The sequence below is a fragment of the Kogia breviceps genome, chromosome 2, assembly GCF_026419965.1.
Source record: "Kogia breviceps isolate mKogBre1 chromosome 2, mKogBre1 haplotype 1, whole genome shotgun sequence".
Taxonomy (NCBI): domain Eukaryota; kingdom Metazoa; phylum Chordata; class Mammalia; order Artiodactyla; family Physeteridae; genus Kogia; species Kogia breviceps.
This window is the reverse complement of record NC_081311.1, coordinates 46,735,833-46,753,989: the sequence shown is the minus strand read 5'-3', so window position 1 is coordinate 46,753,989 and position 18,157 is coordinate 46,735,833. Positions and strand designations below refer to the sequence as shown.

The 18,157-nt window shown below is 41.0% G+C and overlaps 1 protein-coding gene across 24 annotated transcripts in view; it reads left to right on the top strand.

The window, feature by feature from the left end:
* Positions 1-18,157, top strand: part of LOC131751390 (WASH complex subunit 2-like) — a 58,239-nt gene that overhangs the window by 16,579 nt on the left and 23,503 nt on the right. For 12 of the 24 annotated variants that reach the window (XM_059055109.2, XM_067025171.1, XM_067025164.1 and 9 more), the window contains 11 exons: positions 1,583-1,693; positions 2,262-2,349; positions 2,986-3,057; positions 3,790-3,908; positions 4,377-4,437; positions 6,306-6,365; positions 6,761-6,931; positions 9,341-9,468; positions 10,502-10,588; positions 14,518-14,619; positions 16,181-16,312. In XM_059055109.2, the coding sequence (XP_058911092.1) occupies positions 1,583-1,693; positions 2,262-2,349; positions 2,986-3,057; positions 3,790-3,908; positions 4,377-4,437; positions 6,306-6,365; positions 6,761-6,931; positions 9,341-9,468; positions 10,502-10,588; positions 14,518-14,619; positions 16,181-16,312 (1,131 nt within the window). The remainder of the gene's footprint in view (positions 1-1,582; positions 1,694-2,261; positions 2,350-2,985; positions 3,058-3,789; positions 3,909-4,376; positions 4,438-6,305; positions 6,366-6,760; positions 6,932-9,340; positions 9,469-10,501; positions 10,589-14,517; positions 14,620-16,180; positions 16,313-18,157) is intronic. The other 12 variants (XM_067025172.1, XM_067025165.1, XM_067025161.1 and 9 more) reach the window with 1 other exon arrangement.

Genomic DNA, 18,157 nt, shown 5'->3' with positions numbered 1-18,157 from the left:
TAACATGCATAGTTTATTTTCTGTTATTTTATATTAACATGTCACAAGTGTTTCCTTGATATTTTAAATAGTCTTTGTAATTTGCTTTGTAAACTTCTATATTTTTTAACATACATATGTAATACTGTTGTAGTCTTTAAATGTGTATGGGAAATAGTTTATTTGTAAATTTTAATTTTTGACATAATGCTGCATTCAGTGTTTTCATACATAAAAATCCTTTCCTTCTGTGAACTCTTTCCTTAGGAATTAGGTGGTGTAGAGTTACTTGATACTACTGTCTAATGGACATTCAGATTAACAGATCATGCATAATGATTTTCCCAGAATCTCATCAGCACTGGGATTATGATTTTTGCTACCATAGTATATGTACGGTGGTATATTGGGATGATCCCAATTTGCATTTCACTTTCCTAATTCGGAAATATTTTTTCACAAAAATTTCCAATTATCAAGTGAAAGATTTAGCACTTTTTGGTTGTTACTTGTATTTTTTTCAGTTGTATTCACAAATGTGGCTCATCTTTATAATTTTAATAATCCTTCTGTACAGTGTATTTATTTCTATGGAATTTACTATTAGATCTGTAAATTCGGACAGTTTTTTAAAAAATAATTAATTAATTAATTTTGGTTGCACCGGGTCTTAGTTGCAGCACACAGGATCTTCGTTGCAGCATGTTTAGTTGCAGCATGCGGGCTTCTTAGTTGCAGCATGCATGTGGGATCTAGTTCCCTGATTAGGGATTGAACCTAGGTCCCCTGCATTGGGAGCATGGAGTCTTACCCACTGGACCACCAGGGAAGTCCCTGGACAGTTTTTCAAATAATACAGTATGGTGATTAAAAGCATTGGTGGAGCCATTTGTTTGTATTGTTAAAGGTAGATTTGTTGTGTGTGCCACTGCTAACCTCAGAGTTCTAAGGATTAAATTAGTTTAAAAAGTGCTTTTAGCGTAGTGCCTGGCACAGTTTATTGATTTCCATGTTAAAAATTTTTTTTTAAATTTTACAATTTTTACATACCAGTGGCTGCCTTTGTAAAAAGTTAGAACTTAACACATAAGACTAAGTTTGAGTCATCCAATCCTCATCTCCTCACAGTCTCCAGAAGTAACTGGTGTTATCATCTGGGAGTGCATATTCCAAGTGTTGTTCTTTGCTTTCACAAATATGTCTGTGTTCATAGAAATGGTGTAGTATGTGTGTCAGGGAGTGGTCAGGATATCATTCGGGATTTATCATTCACTGTTTTGTCACTTGATTGGCCTTGGATGTCTCTCCAATTGTTACAGCTTACTCCTTTTGACTATTAGTATTTTTATTAAGATAAGACTATACTTATTTAGTTTATTCATTTCTCTCGTGGTGGACATTTTTATTATTTCAATCTTTTGATATTGCACTGAAAATAAATCTTGTGTGTTATTTGTTCTAGCACATTTACTGCTTCATAACTTTTGGTGCATTATTTGTTGTTCCCAATTTGAAGGAGAAGTCTAAAGGCTGAGTGGTAGTATCTCTTTTTCAGCTTGATGACCATATCTAACAGTTTTAATCTGGTGGTTTATACTCTTAGCACACTGCACAAATGAGTGATGAAGAAGAGGATGATGATGGTTGTGACATTTTCGCTGACTCTGAGAAGGAAGAGGAAGATATTGAGGACATTGAAGAAAATTCCAGACCTGTAAGAAAGACTATAGTTGCTATCGCTTGGCAAGGTTTTAGAAATGGTACCTAGTACTTATTCCTTTTATTGTCATTTATATTTGTAACCGTCTCATTTTGCATCCTATTTGTAATTTCATTTACACTTTTGGAAATAATGGTTGAGCATCCCAAGTTGCCTTACAAGTACCACTTTCTTCTCCAAATATTAAGATTTTACAAGTTAGATCATTCAAAATATATTCAGTTTCAGAGTTTTAAGATCCTAATACTCACCCCCACCCAAGCACTTCATGGTATTTTTCTTATCTAGATCTAGATAAGAAAACCACCATGTATTAAAGTGAAGTATAAAAAAATAAGGAAATAAAGAGATCTCCCTTTGAAGGAACACTGAGTCTTCTTTCTCAGGTGATCTGTATAGGGTGCATGTGTTTACATTTATTTAGCTAAACCTTATTTTCTCATCAGTTCAATTTCTTTGCCACTGTTTACATAGTTTTGTTAGGTGTCCAAAAGTAAACTGTACTAGTTTGTTACAAAAAATGTTACAAAAAAGTGATTCTTTTGGTCTTCTCTGCCTGTAGAAAAAAAGTAGACCAACGTCATTTGCTGATGAGCTGGCAGCTCGGATCAAAGGGGATGCTGCAGGCCGGATGGAAGAGGAGCAAACAAGTATGTCACTGCCACCGAGATCAGCTAAAGGGGCACAGTGGGGAAGTGTAGGACCCTCTGCTGGGCTTCACTGAGTATAGATTTCCTTGTTTAATTACTAAGGCGCAAGAGGCTTAAATTGTAGTTCTTATCTTTTTTGGCTTATAGACTCTTTGATAACTGAACACTGTGGACCCCCACCCCCAGCCCATCTCCCAAAAAATGCACATATGTGCATCTATATATGCAGTTTCATGGGATTAATGGGTACCACAGAGAACCTTGGGCCCCAGATGAAGAATCCTTGGCTTAATATTTACTCCTATATTTTATTTTCACTAGATAAAAATGTACCATACACTATATTCTAGTGATTTAACAGAGTGGAAAGATGTCAGAAGTCTTTCAGCAAGTGCAGTCCTGTCATGCACGTGACCCTGGTATGGTAGCTGAAGCTTTCTGCCTTAAAAAGAGGCACTTTTGAGTGTCTGCTCTGGGTAAGGTACTGAGGGGGGTGCTCAGGTGGAGCTGAGATACAAAGTTGAATGTCTTGCTCTTAGCTTAGGAGTTGTGAGGATGGCAGATGTGTGTGAAGAATCAGTAGGTAAATACTAAGGGTGGACTGAGTATTGTTCAAACTGTGAAATATTCTTCAAGGCTTATCCCCAGGGGAAGCAAAACCTCAGAAGACATTGAAAGAGAAGAAGGAAAGGAAAACTCCCTCAGATGGTAAGCCTTTCCCCTCAATTCTCTTGTTTTAGGAGGCTCTTGACTCGGGAATGGGAATATTGCTTATGTGATCTGTAAAGGTGCCTCTTTAAGTGCTGACAAATGAGGTCTGTTTCTGTACACTTTTTGAAAGCATTTAGGAGCATGCTTTTGGGGTGTGGGGAGAAGTGAGTGTGGAGTTAAAATGCTTTAAAGATTTGAATTACTAGATTTTATAGGGATCATTAGCTGTCTTTCTAGACTTCTGTAGTCGTTTAGAAACTAGGGAGCTCTAGCATTTGTCTTCAATAAGGAATATTATATCAGACCCTTTAACATTCAGTGGTAATGTCCATATGTTTCCACCTGGGACTGTGTCAATCTGCAGCTCTCTCTTCAGTCTACCTTTCTGTTCCTCGAATTCTGGTGGAATAGGTCTTGAATGGCAATTGAAGCATAGACTTGCTTCATAAGAAATTTAGATGAAAGTAATTGCCTGCAGAGTTTACCTTGCCCCAGACATTCACAGACTTGAGAGTGGGAAACCAAAGAGCATTTTAAGGGATTCAGTGAACTGTTTAATGAGTTTTTGTCTGAAGGTCCTGAGATTGCCAGCATTCAAGTAGTCCTTGTTACATATGGTTAGATAAACTCTATGCCAGTTTTGGTGGTGTTATAAAGGTTAATCCCCAGAACTGGGGTTCTAAACCCATCTTTAATTCTCCCTGCAAAACATTTGTTTCTGTTTGCTAGATGAAGAAGATAACTTATTCGCACCCCCCAAGCTGACAGATGAAGACTTCTCACCATTTGGTTCTAGAGGTGGCCTGTTCAGCGGAGGGAAGGGACTTTTTGATGATGAGGATGAGGAGGTAAGTCAGCGGGAATAGCGAAGCTCTCCATAGCTGTGTCACGTGTCCACAAGGAAGAAATAGTTAGTTCCTTTAGTAAGGAAAGGATGGCTTCTTAGTTGGAAGTTGCTTCTACTTTCATATTTTAGGAGATTTTGAACTAAGAATCACAAAATGAGGAAATACTGTATCCTGATGCCCTTTGTTAACTAGGGAGAGGATGTGAGTGTTAATAGTGGAAAATTTACTTGGCTAAGTGATTGTTTCTTACCTTGTCTTTTGTCTTTTTCCACGTTTGTATTTAATTCCTGGGCAGACCTAAATTATTTCAGGGTCTGATTCTGTCATAGTCTTCACTTTGGAACTGATTTTCTGACAGAACAGTAAATATGTAGCTTTAAACTTTACAAGGCACTTTTCTTTAGACATCTTTACTGCAGCTCCATTTTCTTCTGCTGTTTTGAACTGTGTTGTATACTTTATTACAAGCAGAGTGACCTCTTCATGGATGCCTCTCAGGATCGGGGAGCTCGAGCCTCTGTTAATGAAGGTGAGTGTGGATTGATGCTGCCTGTGCTTCTTCATGCACAGATTTCCAGAACTGGTTACTTCCCATCAGGAGATGGAGCCCCTGAAGTTGTCCCCAAACCTTGTTTCTATGTTAGTCAGGAAGCTATTGTGTTCGCCTTGATCTAGTTAAAAGCTGTTCATTTTCACTAATTCATGTCTTGGAAAAAACAAAAAGTACCATCTGTAAACCCACATCACAGTTTTGTCTCTTTCTTAGAGAATTCAAAGTCAACCAGCGAAAGCACTCTAGCAGTGTTGAGGATATTTTAATTTAATCAAGTTTAGTTCAAAGAAACATTTCTGAAATTCTGCACGTAAGTTGGAGATCAGTAATTCCTCAGCCCAGTGTGCATTAGAATAATTTGTGGAATTTTAAAAAGGCATCCATAAACTATTTAAAAACTTAAAAATTTTATTCCATTAGGTCTGTGGTAGTTCTTGGGAATTGGGAATGAGTTATTTTTTGCTGAGCACAGGCTCCGGACGCGGCGGCCATGGCTCACGGGCCCAGCCGCTCCGCGGCACGTGGGATCCTCCCGGACCGGGGCACGATCCTGCGTCCCCTGCATTGGCAGGCGGATCCTCAACCACTGCGCCACCCGGGAAGCCCGGGAATGAGTTATTTTAAGCGACTTGGTCTCCCCAGGCCACAAGTTGTCAGATTTTAGACTTATTATGTTGCTGGCTGACCTGATTGTCTTGAGGTTCCTGCTCTCCACTTTTTGGGATCTGTGACTTGCCTAGTTTCTTGCTTTCTTGTTTTTGTCTTCATTTCTGTCACTGACATCTCCGATATTTTGCTGTTCTTTTTTTTTTTTTTGAAATAGATTTTGTTTATTTATTTATGGCTGCGTTGGGTCTTCATTGCTGCGCTCAGGCTTTCTCTAGTTGCGGCTAGCAGGGGCTACTCTTCGTTGTGGTGCACAGGCTTGTCATTTCAATGGCTTCTCTTGTTGCGGAGCATAGGCTGTAGGCACATGGGCTTCAGTAGTGGTGGCTCGCAGGCTCTAGAGTGCAGGCTCAGTAGTTGTGGCACACGGGCTTAGTTGCTCCACGGCATGTGGGATCTTCCTGGACCAGGGCTCAAACCCTTGTCCCTTGCGTTGGCAGGTGGAGTCTTAACCACTGTGCCACCAGGGAAGCCCATTGCTGTTCTTTTTTACTTGCTTATTATCATCAAACTGGACTGGATGGAGTCAGAACTGTTGAGCCCTGCTTGCTCTGTCCCTTGCGTCCCCCATTGGTGCTCTACATCTTCCTTGGCCTCCGCAGCCAACCCCAGTGTTATAGCCTGCCCAGAATCAGTGACCTTCCATGGGAGCACAGCCTAGATTGATTTAATACCAAGAAAAAAAGTCATGACATTGGTAGAGAAGACGATACTAAGGAATTTTAAAATGGCTCTTTTAGGAAAATCAGTTAAAAAAATTTTTTTTACTGGGGTATAGTTATTTTACAGTGTTGTGTTAGTTTCTACTGTACAGCGAAGTGGATTTCTCTGTGCTATACAGCAGGTTCTCATTAGTTATCTATTTTATGCATATTAGTGTATATACGTCAGTCCCAATCTCCCAATTCATCCCACCCCTGCCTTTCCCCCCTTGGTGTCCATACATTTGTTCTCTATGTCTGTGTGTCTATTTCTGCCTTGCAAACGGGTTCATCTCTGCCATTTTTCTAGATTCCATATATGTGCATTAATACATGATATTTGTTCTTAGGAAAACTTAGTTTTAAAATTCTCCTATTAGCTGTGTATTGTATTGCATATATTTTAGGAAGGTGTATTTATTTAACAAGGAACGTTGTTTCTCTGTTGAAATGTTATCTCTTTGTTTCTCATTATAGTGTCTTCATCCTCCAAACCTGGAAAGAAAATCCCAGCAGGAGCTGTTTCTGTATTTTTAGGTATCATAACTTGGAGTTTGTTTTTAAAAACTATATACCTGTTGTTTTGTCATTTTTAAGATTGTCATCTTCAAAGGACTGACTGGGGAGGAGAGTATGAAGAACTTTGGAGGGCATCGAAGAATGAGAGCTCACTTAACCTGTGTTAGCTCATATTCCCTTAGAAATCAGTGGCCTTGGACTTTTTTCAGTCTGAGTGATCAGTTGATTCTGCATTGTGGGACACTCTATATCAGTAAAGGATGGAGGTTGTTGGGTCCTGTTAATGTGTTTTGTGGATGAACTGAAACTACAAGTTCTTGGTGGTGGTACTGGTTTTTTTTTCCCCTCCTGTAAAGTCAGGAAGTGCACCCATCCTGGCTCACAGCTGGTTTGTCCTGTCCCTCCACCCACAGGGGACACTGATGTGTTCAGTGCCACCTGTGCTCCGTCACTGAAGGAGGCCCAGAAGCCTGAGCAGCCCACTCCAGGGAAAAGCTCGTACCTCCCAGCGCCTGCTGGCCTCTTTGATGATGACGACGATGATGACTTTTTTGCAGCATCCCGTAGCAAACCTCCCAAGACAGGTACTGCTCCATCCTCTGTTTCTGGGAATTTAGCCAAATAAAGAATGTTGACCTAGGGGAGTTCCCTGGTGGTCTAGTGGTTGGGATTCCAGGCTTTCGTTGCTGTGGCCCGGGTTCAATCCCTGGTCAGGGAACTGAGATCCTACAAGCTGTGTGGTGCAGACAAAGAAAAAAAAAAAGAAATGAAAAGAAAAAAAAATGTTGACCTAAAAAGGCATGAAGTTCATCTAGTTCCTTACCTCTTGCAGTGCCAGAATCCCTCCTCAAGCATTCCTGTCAGAGTTGTCTCATCTCTACTTAGATAGTTATGGTGCCTTGGAGGTCTGTATTTTATGGACCAATTTTTCCTGCTTTGGAAACTAATTACTTGGATTATCTTTCTTATTTAGAGAGAAATCTCTTCCCCTCTAATATCTGCCCACGATGCTAGTTTTGCCCTTTTCAGTTAGAGAGAAAGTTTTAATCACACTTTCTTCCAGAGTCCTTAGGAAAATAAATGAGCATCAGCAGAGTGTTCATGCTACCTGTTTAGTTCCCAGCTTCTCCGCTCTGTACCAGAAAGCCCAGGTGACCTTGACTTTCCCTTCTGTAACAGGGTTTTTAGCTCCTTGGCCACTTTGGCACTCTCCTTTCTTCTCCCCTCAAATTTCAGCCAGCTTGTTCATGAAGTCACTCCGCTGAATCAGTTGTTATTTAATGAGCAGATGTCTCTCCCAGGACTCTAGTCAAAATGCAGATTCTGATTCCCTGGGTTTAGTGTGCGGCCTGCGATTCTGCATTTCTGACAGGCTCCCTGATGGGCAGAGATTGCTTGTCCATGGGCTGCACTTGGAGTAGCAAAGGATTGGGTTTATTGGTTGCCTTTCTAGAAAAGAAGGTAGACCACTGAGGTGCACACAACTTCCAGCAGCTTGAGCAGCAAAGGGCTTTTTCTCCTAAGGACTAGGTGGACCAGGAAGCATCGAGAAGCAGGGTCTCTGGACTTAGCTCCTTTTCCAGCAGTAGGTGTGAAAGTAAGGACAGCAGCAGAAATGCGAGGGAAGTAATAGCTAGGTTTTTAGAAAGAGTGCAAACTGGGCACATACTATGCTCACATCTAGGCCAACTGAAATGACAGTGAATAAAGGAGTAAGTGCCTCTAATGGCTTGGAAGGGCTCTCACTTGGTGGGATTAACTTATTTGGAATCACAAGTAAGTTGGTGCCTCTTTCCTTGACAGCTGTTGTTCTCCTGGGACATGCGTGAGTCAGTGCCCTATTTCAGTGACACACACCTCATTCAGAGCAGCAATGCTTGTGGTAACGAAAGGTTGGAATCCCCCCAAATATTCATCAGTAGGGTAAATTATGGTCCTTCCATTCTGTGGAATTTTGTGAAGCTGTGAGAAAGAATGAGTTTTATGTGTGTTGACATGGGAAGATACCCTAGGTACATTGAGTGAAAAATGCAAATCATAAGACACATTCTTCAAATTGTGTTATCATTTATTATTTAGCCATATTTGCGAATAACTAGAGTAACATGTTAGTATATCATTTGTGGAAATTAGAAGCATGTATATCAAACTGTTCCTGCTGGCCTTGTTTGGGTGGGCAAGTGAGATTATGTGGGAGGTTTCAGTTTTTGCTTTTATATGCCTCTGTATAGTTTGACTTTTTATTTTGTTAAATTTTTTAAAAAGATTTATTATTTATTTATTTATCTATTTATTTTGGCTGCGTTGGGTCTTAGTTGCGGCACGTGGGATCTTCGTTGAGGCATGCGGGATCTTTTGTTGTGGCGCGCAGGTTTTCTCTTCTCTAGTTGTGGCACACAGGCTCCAGGGCATGTGGGCTCTGTAGTTGTTGCGCATGGGCTCCAGGGCGTGTTGGCTCTGTAATTTGCGGCTCTCTTGTTGAGGTGCGTGAGCTCAGTAGTTGTGGCGCGCAGGCTTAGTGGTCCCGCGGCATGTAGGATCTTAGTTCCCTGATCAGGGATCAAACCCGAGTCCCCTGCGTTGTAAGGCAGATTCTTTACCACTGGACCACCAGGGAAGTCCCAGTTTAACTTTTTAAAAGCAGGAGCCAACTGTCACTTCTCAGATTCCTAGACCGGTTGACTGTTAAATGATCTTTCTGTAGGCCTCTTTTCACTCTTTATGCCAGTCAAGACTACTCCAAGCATAAGGTACTGCTGCTTGGATAAGGGTATAAGCCAGATGGTTAAACTGTCTGTCCTGCGTTTCATTGGAGTAGCTGTTGTGTTCTTTGAAAAATTCCAATCTAGTCCACTTAATATTTCTTCGTAACTAATCAAGCAATAACAAACGTTTTCTGTTTATTCTTTGGGAGAGAAGAATTTTTAATCTGTGAATTTCGTGGTGGGATTTTTGACCTCTGTGTAATTTTATGCTGTGGTCTCTTTCTAAAGACAAAGTCAAATCCACTCCCAGTATCTTTGACGATGAGGAAGGAGATCTGTTCAAAGAAAAAGCGGCAGCTTTGCCAGAGGCTACTGTAAGTCAGACAGATGAAAATAAAGCAAGAGCAGAAAAAAAGGTGAGCAGGAGGGAAGACTAAACACGGGAGTAGAGATTTGGGCATCTTGTTAATTCACTGGAACCGAGAGGGAAGTATTGTTCCTTTCAAGTGTATAGCAAACTTCAAACATACAGAGAGTTGAAAGAATACAACAAACACCCAAATAACTAGCACCTAGATTGAACAGTTGTTGCATTTTGCCTTTCTCAGTGGTCTTAACATCCACTGGTGATCTTTTCCTGAGCCAGTTATCATGTTGGATGGTGGGGAAGACAGAAGAATGTGGTTCTACTTCTACCATTTCTTCTATATTAATTAGCTGGCATTCTTCTGAACAGAAGAGCTTTCTCTCCTCCTTCTTTCCTGCTTTTTTAGTATCACTATAGGATCATAGATTCGCTATTCGACATGTTATGATCCATTAACATCGTAATTCAAACTGACCTGTATTTGCCAATAGGCTGCGTCTCCATCACTCTTTAAGCTCTTCTGGCTGCTGTCCCTTCCCTTGCTATCCAGCACAGCTTGAAACCCTGACCCTCTCTGCCTCTGACCACCTAGGTGCCAGCATTCAGAACCCAGCAGGCTCCTAGGATGCCCACCTTAGGTTCCAGCTTAGGTACATGTCCCACTTGTGCACTGTATGAGGCAGGCAGTCTGTCCTACCCTGATCCCCCAGATGTGCCCTCTGCTTTATCTTGTTTTTCTCTTATCTCACAGTTCCCTCTGCCTGGAGTGTTCTTGCTTGTACCATCTCCCATGTCCAGGTCCTGTCTATCCTGAGAAATTTACTTTACAAGGACTGTTTCTTCCTTCATTCCTAACGTATACCAATTTTTAAATTCTTTCTCATGGTACTTCTCTTTTTGCATTAATTCTCTATATGCACTTGATACATGTCCAAGGTCCATGATGTTTTTATTCCCCTGCTGCATGGCCTGGGACCTTATCCTAGCAGAGATTCAGGACATCTTTTGAATGAACGAGTGAATGAACCCTCACTTTCAGGTGTCTAGTTTGTTAACTCTCAATTTTTTTTTTTCCAACAAAGGTTACCCTCCCTTCCAGCAAAAATCTCAAGCCCTTGTCAGAAACAAAAACTCACAAAGGTTTATTTTCAGATGAGGATGACTCTGAGGTAAGGAATTCATTCTTTTTCTTAGTTCTGGGAAATAGTTCATGGATATGACATTGGAAAGTATTTCTGATTCAGGGTGTTCTCAGTAGAGGTGTAAGGCTTATTAAGTACTTTAGTTCTTTCATTGAAAATAATGTTTTGAGAACACATGGTCTATAGAAGGCAAAATGTATACAATACTTTCACTGTTGGGTTTGAATCCAGTGAATCTCCTGGGAGGAAAATTCAGGATACTCATATTTTAGGCTATTAATTGATCCATAATGTAATGAGGTGCTTGTACGAGAACAGAAATCAACACACTGCTTCCTCTTTCAGTAGTCTCACTAAACAGTGGGCATAGACTGTTAACAGTTTGTGGGCTGGCACTGCTTTGCAGACAGCCTCAGTCCTCCAGGGCCCTGCCTAGAAGCACCTTTCTAGTGAAGCAGGGACAAGTCTCAGAAGCGTTACTGCTTTTTCTGACTTCCACAGGCCTTGATTCTTTTAGAGCTAACTTTAGGCCAGGCTTTTTAAGGGATCGGAGACCTATCTGAGAATGTGTAATGGGCAGTAATCAGTCCCCTTCACAGAGAAAGATGGGAACATGGCAGAAATTTATATGTAATTTCAAGAAATTACAAACTCTGGGTTAAGCTCTTGTGGTTATTTTGCACTTATAGCCAGGATAAGCATACAACTCTTTGGAGGTAGAGTGATCACTGTTGATGGAAATAAAACCTTGAGGCTTATATTTCATTGGTGGCCAGTGTGCAGATAGGGATTAAGCAAAGTCCAGTTAAGCCAAACTCCTGAGACATAAGTAGAGCATGATGGGGCCTCACACTCTGATCTTAGCCTACACTCCCTGCTTCTTCATCATCACACACAGAGGCACTTTGAGATCTTTGGGCTGGATTTTGCCCCTCTGGGAGTGCTCTTCCCAGAGTCAAATAGCCGACTTCCTCACTTTTTCCAGTTCCCTGCGAGGTCTCCTGTGACAGCCCTTTGCACAATAGCAAGCCCGCCAGCACACATCACGCTGTGCTCCTTAGCCCCTCTTCTGTTTTATTGTCCCCACAGTATGTATTGCCATGTGACACTTCATGTCTGCTTGTTCACTGTCTATGTCCCAGCTAGAGTAAACTCCATGAGGGCAGGACGGTGTGTTTCCTGCTTGTGTCCTTAACACCTAGACTAGTGCTTGGTATTTGGTAAGCTGTCAGGGAGTTGTTGACTAAGTGAAAAAACCAAATGTGAGCAATTTCAGTGACTCAAAAGGTGTTCTGATTATTTATTACTATGAAACAGATCATTCCAAAACTTTGTGGCTTAAAACACCAGTAAGGTTTTTTTTTTTTTTTTTTTTTTTTTTGCGGTACGCGGGCCTCTCACTGTTGTGGCCTCTCCCGTTGCGGAGCACAGGCTCCGGACGCACAGGCTCGGCGCCCACGGCTCACGGGCCCAGCCGCTCCGCGGCACGTGGGATCCCCCCGGACCGGGGCACGAACCCGTGTCCCCTGTATCGGCAGGCGGACTGTCAACCACTAAGCCACCAGGGAAGCCCCCCACCAGTAAGTTTTATTACCTCTTATGGTTGTAGAAGTTGACTGGGCTCAGCCAGCCATTTTCTTTTTTTTTTTTTTTTTTTGCGGTACGCGGGCCTCTCACTGTTGTGGCCTCTCCCGTTGCGGAGCACAGGCTCCAGACGCACAGGCCCAGCAGCCGTGGCTCATGGGCCCAGCCGCTCCGCGGCATGTGGGATCATCCCGGACCGGGGTACGGACCCGCGTCCCCTGCATCGGCAGGCGGGCTCTCAACCACTGCGCCACCAGGGAAGCCCCAGCCAGGCATTTTTCATTTAGGGTCTCTCATGTGGTTCCAGTCTGAAGGTGGCCAGGCTGAGAGTCATCTCACTCATGTGTTTGGTGCCTGGGTGGGAAAGACTCGAACGGCTGGGGCTCTTGGGAGGTCCCTCTCTGTCCCTGTGTGGTCTCCCAGCATGGTAGCTTCAGGGAAGCTGGACTTCTTAGGATGTTGCCTCAAGGCTTCAAAGTGAGATTCCCAAGAGAGCTGCACAGAGGCTGTACAGGTGTACCTGGGAGATACTGCGGGTTTGGTTCCAGATACCATAATAAAACAAATATCTCAGTAAAGTGAGTCACATGAATTTTTGGTTTCCCAGAGCATATAAAAGTTACGTTTATACTATACTGTAGTCTATTAAGTGTGCAATAGCATTATGTCTAAAAATAAAATGCATATACCTTAATTTAAAAATACTTTATTGCTAAAAAATGCTAACCATCATCTGAGCCTTCAGCAAGTCATAATCTTTGCTGGTGGAGGGTTTGAAATATTGCAAGAATTACCAAAATTTGACAGAGAAACAAAGCGAGCAAATGCTGTAGGAAAAATGTCGTTGACAGACTTGCTTGAGACAGGGTTGCCACAAACTTTGAATCTGTGGAAAATGCAATATCTGTGAAGCACCATAAAATGAGGTATGTCTGTACTGTTTTTTGTAACCTAGCCTCAGAAGTCAGCATTGTCACTTCTACCACATTCTGTTGGTTCAGGCAGTACAAAGCCCTGCCCAAGTTCAAGGGCAGGGGGCACCAACTCCACTTCCTGATGGTAGGAGTGTAAATGAATTTGCAGACAGGTTTAAATCTACCACCACAGGCTTTGTCCCATGTGTACCATCACAGATTGTTTTTATTGGATATTGTTGAGGTTTTTAGGCAAGGAGAAGTAAAACAATGTAGTCTAGGAAGAGCTTTGGACCAAAAGGATTGAATATTTACTCCTTCCTTTATATCTCAAGTGTGGAGCTAAAGTTTACCTTGTGGAATCATTCTGGGGAGGTGTTTAAGGTAATGGAAAGCCTTTTTTTCCCCCTAACACCAAAGGAGATATTAGTCAAGGGTCCAAAACAGTGATGTTGAAATTTGTTTTTGTTCTTTGTTTTGGTTTACTGCTACTTTTTTTTTTTAAACACAGCCCTTTCTTTAAGTGAAATGTTGCCAATGCTTAAAATGCAAGAGAGGCATGGGAAGCCTGGGACTCCCCCTGTGTGGCCCCTTCTACCCAAACAAACCCATGGGGACTCCATGGGGCCTAGGCAAAAACCACTGGGCTGAGTGGAGCTCTTCTCAGTTAATGAAGTCATTAGCTCCATATTTGAATAGGCATTGATTCCATGATAAAATAAAATTATCCAGCGAGGTCTTAGAAACTATGTTCTTGTCCTATTTGCCTGTCTCTTGTGTATTGAATTTTCTCATCCTGAGGGAATAGTTATCCTATTTCCTGTTTCTGATTCATGCAACTCAGTTTGCAGATCTTTCTTTGCAGTATAGGCTGACATTTTATAACATTTTGGAAATTTCTTCAGAGTCTACCAGATCTTTCTCTAATTTGCAACATTTCCTAGCTGCTGTTCAAGAACACCAAATATTTTAAAGTTAAAATTGAATTTGTATTTATTTAAAAGAAATCATATCATACTCTTATTATAGGAAAGAGGATATAACGAAATAAAACAGAGTCGTAGATCCAGTAATTTGTTAATCTAGCTTCTATTTCCATTATTAAATCTGTTTAATCTCTCTGATTCTCTGGACAGAAAAAGGAAGTTATTTTTTTAAGCATGGGAGGAAATTGATTGGAAAAATTTCCCCTGCCTTAATCATCCAGGTGAGAGTATCAAAACCTCTGGGTTCCAGTGATGCCACGTGGAGTTACATGTGGGTCTCTTCCTTCTCACCTGCACACACTGAGGATGGACTGATGTGTGTTCCTTGAGGACTGTGACAGCGAGCTTCCCTCTCTGACAAAGAGACCTGGATGCACGGCAGCCATCATGTCATAAACTTTAGTGTTTTATATCTGATACTTTAAAAACTGGTATATTTTATTAACCAGGAACTTTAATCTTGATCCAACAGGATTTGTTTTCTTCTCAAAGTATGAGTAAGTTGAAAGATGCATCTCTCCTGCCTAGCAAACTCCCCACCTCAGTCTTGCTTTTCGACGATGAAGATGAAGAGGTAAACAAACATTGTTACTGCAACACAAGATAATCAAGTTTTCCGTTAGTAGAAAACTGTTGCTGATGTAGCTTTATAACCAGAGGCCCATATAGTAGGACAAGGTGATAGGGAAGCAGTCAAGCTTTCTGAGGCTTATATAACAAAAACATTTCAATTTTTATTTCAGTGACTCCTTTCTTAAGTTCTCTTAACTGCACAATGGGCAGGGCCTTGGATTTCTTGACCCAGCTCTATGCAAGGCTTTGTAGGTCTCACTTTTAAAATCTTCCTTTAAGAAATACTTTTTAGGGGATGGAACCCAATGATCTACAAGAACGTCTTGGATAAAGTGGGAGTGGAGTGGAGAAGGCAACCATGTCCTCACCTTGCTTCTCTTTCCCACGCTGGATGAGAGCAAAGTGGGAGAAAGAAATGAGAGGCAAGACAAACCAAACCTTTGCTCTTATGCAGTATTGTGTGGTGGCTGAGCTCATGGGCTTTGGCATCAGAGCCCTGTGTTCATATCCTAGCTCCACCACATGGAAATCAGGGACCTTGGGCAAGTAACTTAACCTTTCTGAATCTCATCTCACTTAATAGTATATAGGGTCATTGTGACAGCTAAAACAGCTAATGCACAGCCATTGGCACAGTGCCTGGCACATAGTAAGTACATAGTAAATGTTAGCTCTGTCATTCATATCCCCAGTGAGTGCCAGTTCATTAATTTCATGGCCTTTCCTACCTTCCCACACTTTCCTTAAAGACTCCCTTTATCCAGTCTTTACACTTCAGGACTGTTTACCTGCTGTAGTATGTTGTTAAGAGTGTTTTCCTGTCTAACTTGGGCTTGGGCCAAGTTCTATGGTTTTGTTCTCTTTACCTAAATAAAAGTACCTTAATAGGTACTTTGGGAATGCTGTTGAACCTATAAGAATCAGCTCTTACTAGGCCAGTAATTTTATATAGTAAATTATTTCTTAAGTTTGTATTGTCCCTTTGAAAGTAATCAGAAACACAGGTCATTCCTTCGCTCTGTCCTAGGTGTGTGTCTTTCATAAATGTGAAATTGTAGAGAAAGTTCCCTGTATCTTTCTCTATGCATTGGTCTGGTTTCTAATTCAGAGAAAGAAAGGTGCAGGCTGCTGGCTGCCGCAGGGGGCTGTACTGCTCTCAGGCCAATTGCAGGCTCTGAACCCTCCCTAATGAGCATAGTGGGCCCGCCCACAGGAGGATTGGGCGGGGCCAGGTTCCCTCCTATTTCTATGACTTTGTCCTCACATTATTCCCTTTCCTGCTTCCTCCCAGGTGTTCCACCTTTGAATTTTATGGTATCTGTTTCCCTTCTATGGATGAATATAGTTAGAGAAGATTGTAGGCTGTTGTTGTAGGATTTATACATAAGTGAGAAGTGGCATTTACTAGCATTGTGCGATTTTTTTTTCCCCCAAAAGGTGTTATATATATTCTTCACTTGACTGGAGACTTATACTCTACTAATTTGACATGAGAGAATGTCTTCAGTTTTTTATTTTATGTGTTCAAAGTTGTCATACTCTTCTGCCATTTGTTTTTCTAGGATAATCTTTTTGTGGCAACAGCTGCTAAGAAGCAGTCATCATCTCTACTAACTCAGAGCCAAGAGAAAACAAAGCCCTCTGAGCTTTCCAAAAAGAAAGCATCTGCCTTATTGTTCAGCAGTGATGAGGAGGTGGGTTGAAAGTTATTTTCTAGAGAAGAGTAGGAGATGGTTTGATGGATTTAAGAGTTACAGCTGTCCTAAACATTTTCTTTTTCTGCCTATTTAGATCTAGTGAAGTTTGGTCACCAAAGACTATGTTCACAAGACTGTCTTTCTATTCTTGAAGAAAGATATTTATTGTAGTATATTAAAGATTAATCTTTTCAAAATGCTTAGGAGTAAAATAAGTATCACCCTCAAATTATAATATATGCTAATTCAAATGAGTTAGGCCTTATTTTACTTTTTCTTTAACATCATTATTGGACTATAATTGCTTTACCATGGTGTGTTAAGTTTCTACTGTACAACAAAGTGAATCAGCTGTATGTATACATATATCCCCATATCCCCTCCCTCTTGCGTCTCCCTCCCACCCTCCTACCCCTCTAGGTGGACACAAAGCACTGAGCTGATCTCCCTGTGCCATCTGGCTGCTTCACACTAGCTATCTATTTTACCTTTGGCAGTGTATACATATCCATGCCACTCTCTCACTTCATCCCAGCTTACCCTTCCCCCTCCTCACGTCCTCAAGTCCATTCTCTACATCTGCATCTTTATTCCTGTCCTGCCCCTAGGTTCGTCAGAACCAATATTTTTTTTAATTTTTAATTTTAGATTCCATATATATGTGTTAGCGTATGGCATTTGTTTTTCTCTTTCTGACTTACTTCACTCTGTATGACAGTCTCTAGGTCCATCCACCTCACAGCAAATAACTCAATTTCGTTCCTTTTTATGGCTGAGTAATATTCCATTGTATATATTTGCCACATCTTCTTTATCCATTCATGTGTTGATGGACACTTAGGCTGCTTCCATGTGCTGGCTATTGTAAATAGAGCTGCAATGAACATTGTGGTACATGACTCTTTTGAATTATGGTTTTCTCAGGGTATATGCCCAGTAGTGGGATTGCTGGGTTGTATGGTAGTTCTATTTGTAGTTTTTTAAGGAACCTCCATACTGTTCTCCATAGTGGCTATATCAGTATACATTCCCACCAACAGTGCAAGAGGGTTCCCTTTTCTCCACACCCTCTCCAGCATTTATTGTTTGTAGATTTTTTGATGATGGCCATTCTGACTGTTGTGAGGTGATACCTCATTTTAGTTTTGATTTGCATTTCTCTAATGATTAGTGATGTTAAGCATCCTTTCATGTGTTTGTTGGCAATTTGTATATCTCCATTGGAGAAATGTCTATTTAGGTCTTCTTCGCATTTTTGGATTGGGTTGTTTGTTTTTTTGATATTGAGCTGCATGAGTTACTTGTATATTTTGGAGATTAATCCTGTGTCAGTTGTTTCATTTGCAAATATTTTCTCCCATTCTGAGGGTTGTCTTTTCATCTTGTTTATGGTTTCCTTTGCTGTGTAAAAGCTTTTAAGTTTCATTAGGTCCCATTTGTTTATTTTTGTTTTTATTTCCATTTCTCTAGGAGGTGGGTCAAAAAGGATCTTGCTGTGATTTATGTCATAGAGTGTTCTGCCTATGTTTTCCTCTAAGAGTTTGATAGTGTCTGGCCTTACATTTAGGTCTTTAATCCATTTTGAGTTTATTTTTGTGTATGGTGTTAGGTAGTGTTCTAATTTCATTCTTTTACATGTAGCTGTCCAGTTTTCCCAGCACTTTACTTTGTTAAATGATTGCTGTGCTTCGTTAATCAAGAATGGTAGCTAGACAAGGTAGGAGTGGTCTATGCTTGTTTAATTCCTTTTCTATAAGAGTCTTAACAATGTTTCAGTTTGATATTTGGATATATATTAGCAAAGCCAATTGAGAATACAGTTTAGCAGCTGTTCAGAAAAAG